Source organism: Opisthorchis viverrini (assembly GCF_000715545.1).
Source record: "Opisthorchis viverrini unplaced genomic scaffold scaffold56, whole genome shotgun sequence".
Taxonomy (NCBI): Eukaryota; Metazoa; Platyhelminthes; class Trematoda; order Opisthorchiida; family Opisthorchiidae; genus Opisthorchis; species Opisthorchis viverrini.
The window spans coordinates 271,610-274,467 of NW_008752000.1; the positions used below are offsets into that span (position 1 = coordinate 271,610).

The window sequence follows — 2,858 nt, forward strand, 5'->3', positions numbered from 1 at the left end:
TTCGACACCACATTAAGAATTGGTTTGCCAAAACCAAATCTACGACTGATTTGCAAATGGAAGAACAGCCATTTTCATAGTGTCTGGGACCGAGGATGATGCTCGCAAGATCTGATTTGTTTACATGTTATGGTTCTCGGAAATTCGATTGGGAGTTAGTTTGTTGGCGTCCAGTCAACAGGATTCGACTCGGCGCGTACTCAAGGGACCGGAAATCGCTTTAGTGAAAGTAATCATTGCCCAGCAACAGGACGGTGTCGAGTTGAACAGCGGTCCCCCTTAAATCTCGTGCAACCGAGGGACCACTTATGGTGGTCAAGACATCTCTCCTCTCCGTTCCTCATGGGTCTAAACCAGGCCGAAATTGCGAACCGCAACATCCTCGTTGATAACTCGGTTGATAATACCTCTAGTACGGATTCGGTGTACGTACGAACTGACCTCGGACGCAAATAACTTGTCCAGTAAGCCTCGGAAATGGGCCTGCATGTCGACCGCTTTGATTGCGCAGCTCCCATAGACAGGATGTTTCATAAAGCCGACAATATCGAACGTCCAAGACGACTGTCTTGTTTATGCCACTTATAAGACTAATGGAACTCACGAACGTCCTACAGGGTGCACCACTTTAAGCAAGCGAACGTACACAGTACGGGTGCAGCCAAAACAAGCAAAGATGAGTGCCTAGCCGGAAACGGCGGTTCATACGAACACTAGCGCGTCGTGTTATGGTGTTTAGTGGAACCATCGGCTATTTGTGACCAGCGCCGGCGTAAACACAGGCAAACTATCAATTTTATTAAGAAACCCCATTACGGCTGTTTTGTTACTGGTCAGACTAGGCCAGCATCGCCTGAACGGAAAAGGTCCGCTACCATTGAGTAGTGCCTGACTGAAGTACACCTCCCTGTTCACCACATGTAACGTGAACACTAGTTGGGTGTGCACTTCACTTGATGGGATGTGCAGTCCTCACTCGCCGCCTGTGATACATGCGTCTAAAAGGTCGGATGTATGTGGCAACTTGTCTGTCAAAGGTCTAATTTTTGGGCAATGATTCAAAGACGAGCGACCAACGGGGGACGATGTTTAACTAACCCAGCGTTTCTCGAGGAGTCCTCTGTGGCGCTCGTGGACTATTTGAGCAATGCCGACGATAAGTAAATCGCTGAGAGCAGTGATGGCAGATACCGAGGAGAACGCTGGAAACCGGATTTCCGCCACAAGCTTGCCAGGAGATGGCTCAGATGGCAGAGTATTTAACCGAACTGTGGAAACTCATCTTGAAAAGATAGACATAATGGGATCATCTAGTCCCCTCTGGGAAGGAACGAATATGAAAAGTCGCTTGTCGGGAGACTGCCTTATACGTGAAGTTCCCCGCATTTATGATGGCCTAAACAGAATGATTTTGGTTTTCTTCTAGTGCCTGAGATCAAAACTGGTTCGGTCTTTAGGAACCCATCCCGTACTTAGAGAAATAGGAAACCATTTGCCTATTCGTCGAAAATCCTGGTGGAAGAAGCCATGTGCACCTCTCAGTACGGGTTGGTGGAAGCGATCGGTAGATAAGTGGCACCACGACAAGCTGTAACGTGTTCGGGACGCCATGGCCCAGGATAGCGACCTTTTCGTGGAAATAATCATTCACTGTAATTTAGTGGAAAGCCAAGATTCGATATGTGCTGAAAAACAATATCAGCTATAAACCGTGTGCCATATGCACATTGGTTGCAGCTGCTACACTTTCGATCACCGGGAAACGGGAACCTGGAACATACAACCAAACCTTGGATGCGAAGGCATGCTCAGTTTGTTCGGAAATTGGGTAGCTACGCATTGAAGGCGATAGATTTGATGCATGAGGGCCACGGACTTTGCGATTGGGTCATTTCCGCCAATGTCATTAGCAACTAGTGATTTGATTCCCCGGAGTTCCCATCCAGGGAGGCAGCAGTTGCCCACCCGACTAAGTTAACTGGTTAGTGTTTTTGTACTTCGTTGCCTGTCCACCTCTCGGTCGCTCCCATCCAGCACAGGGCTGGGAGAAACGAGCTCAGCGAGGCAGACGGTCTTCTGACATGCGGACTACATGTCCCAGCCAGCGCAGCCTATGAAGCGTGAGCAATTCATCCATCACGGGAGGGTTCCTTCTTCCTAAGACCATCTGGCGTACCTCAGCATTGCCTATCCGATGTTCGCACCGATGACCATTGCTGTGGAGACACCGATGATCAAATACTGACATCTTCCGTATGTCCTCTGCGCGTAGGGGTCACGTCTCTGATCCATCAAGCAGCATGGATCGCATCGCTGCAGAGTAAATTCTTCCCTTGACAGACAAGTTCACGTCACGTTGGCGACATAGGTGACGGAGGTTGGCAAAAGCTGCCTGGCCTGCCCGATTCGAGGAGTAATCTCATCTCCAGCCAATCCACAGCTGCCTCTCGGTGGGTGATTATTCCCCCTGATCCTGACAAAAGTCAAAACTTTGCACATCACCAAAGGTGGTACTACGACAATCAAGCACTGGCGACGGGGCAATACAAGAGACGTGCACACATCCAATTTACAAAGACAAACAACGATCTCACGGTATCAAGTTGACTGTCCAAGAAGCAACAAAAATACAACCGTTTGCATATTCGGTAAATTTAAAGTACCATCAAATGCCACAAGCAAGCAATGAACAGTGGCGACGGGGATTATATTAAACGCAGTTTATTAGAATGGACTGAAGTGGGTGGTTGGCCTAGTATGAACACATGTCAGTGCTCAAAAAAGGAAGGTATATCTTGTAGGTACATCAACCAAAGAGAGTATGGCTGTAAACTCAGATCAATGCACAAAAGAGAACA

The 2,858-nt window shown here is 48.2% G+C and overlaps 1 protein-coding gene across 1 annotated transcript in view; it reads left to right on the top strand.

Moving 5' to 3' along the window:
* The window catches only part of T265_10189 (hypothetical protein), a gene marked incomplete at both ends in the record, with an annotated part of 4,315 nt that extends 2,483 nt beyond the window's left edge, over positions 1-1,832 (top strand). The window contains one exon of the mRNA XM_009176486.1: positions 1,662-1,832. Coding sequence (XP_009174750.1) covers positions 1,662-1,832 — 171 coding nt within the window. The remainder of the gene's footprint in view (positions 1-1,661) is intronic.
* Positions 1,833-2,858: the final 1,026 nt, after the last annotated feature.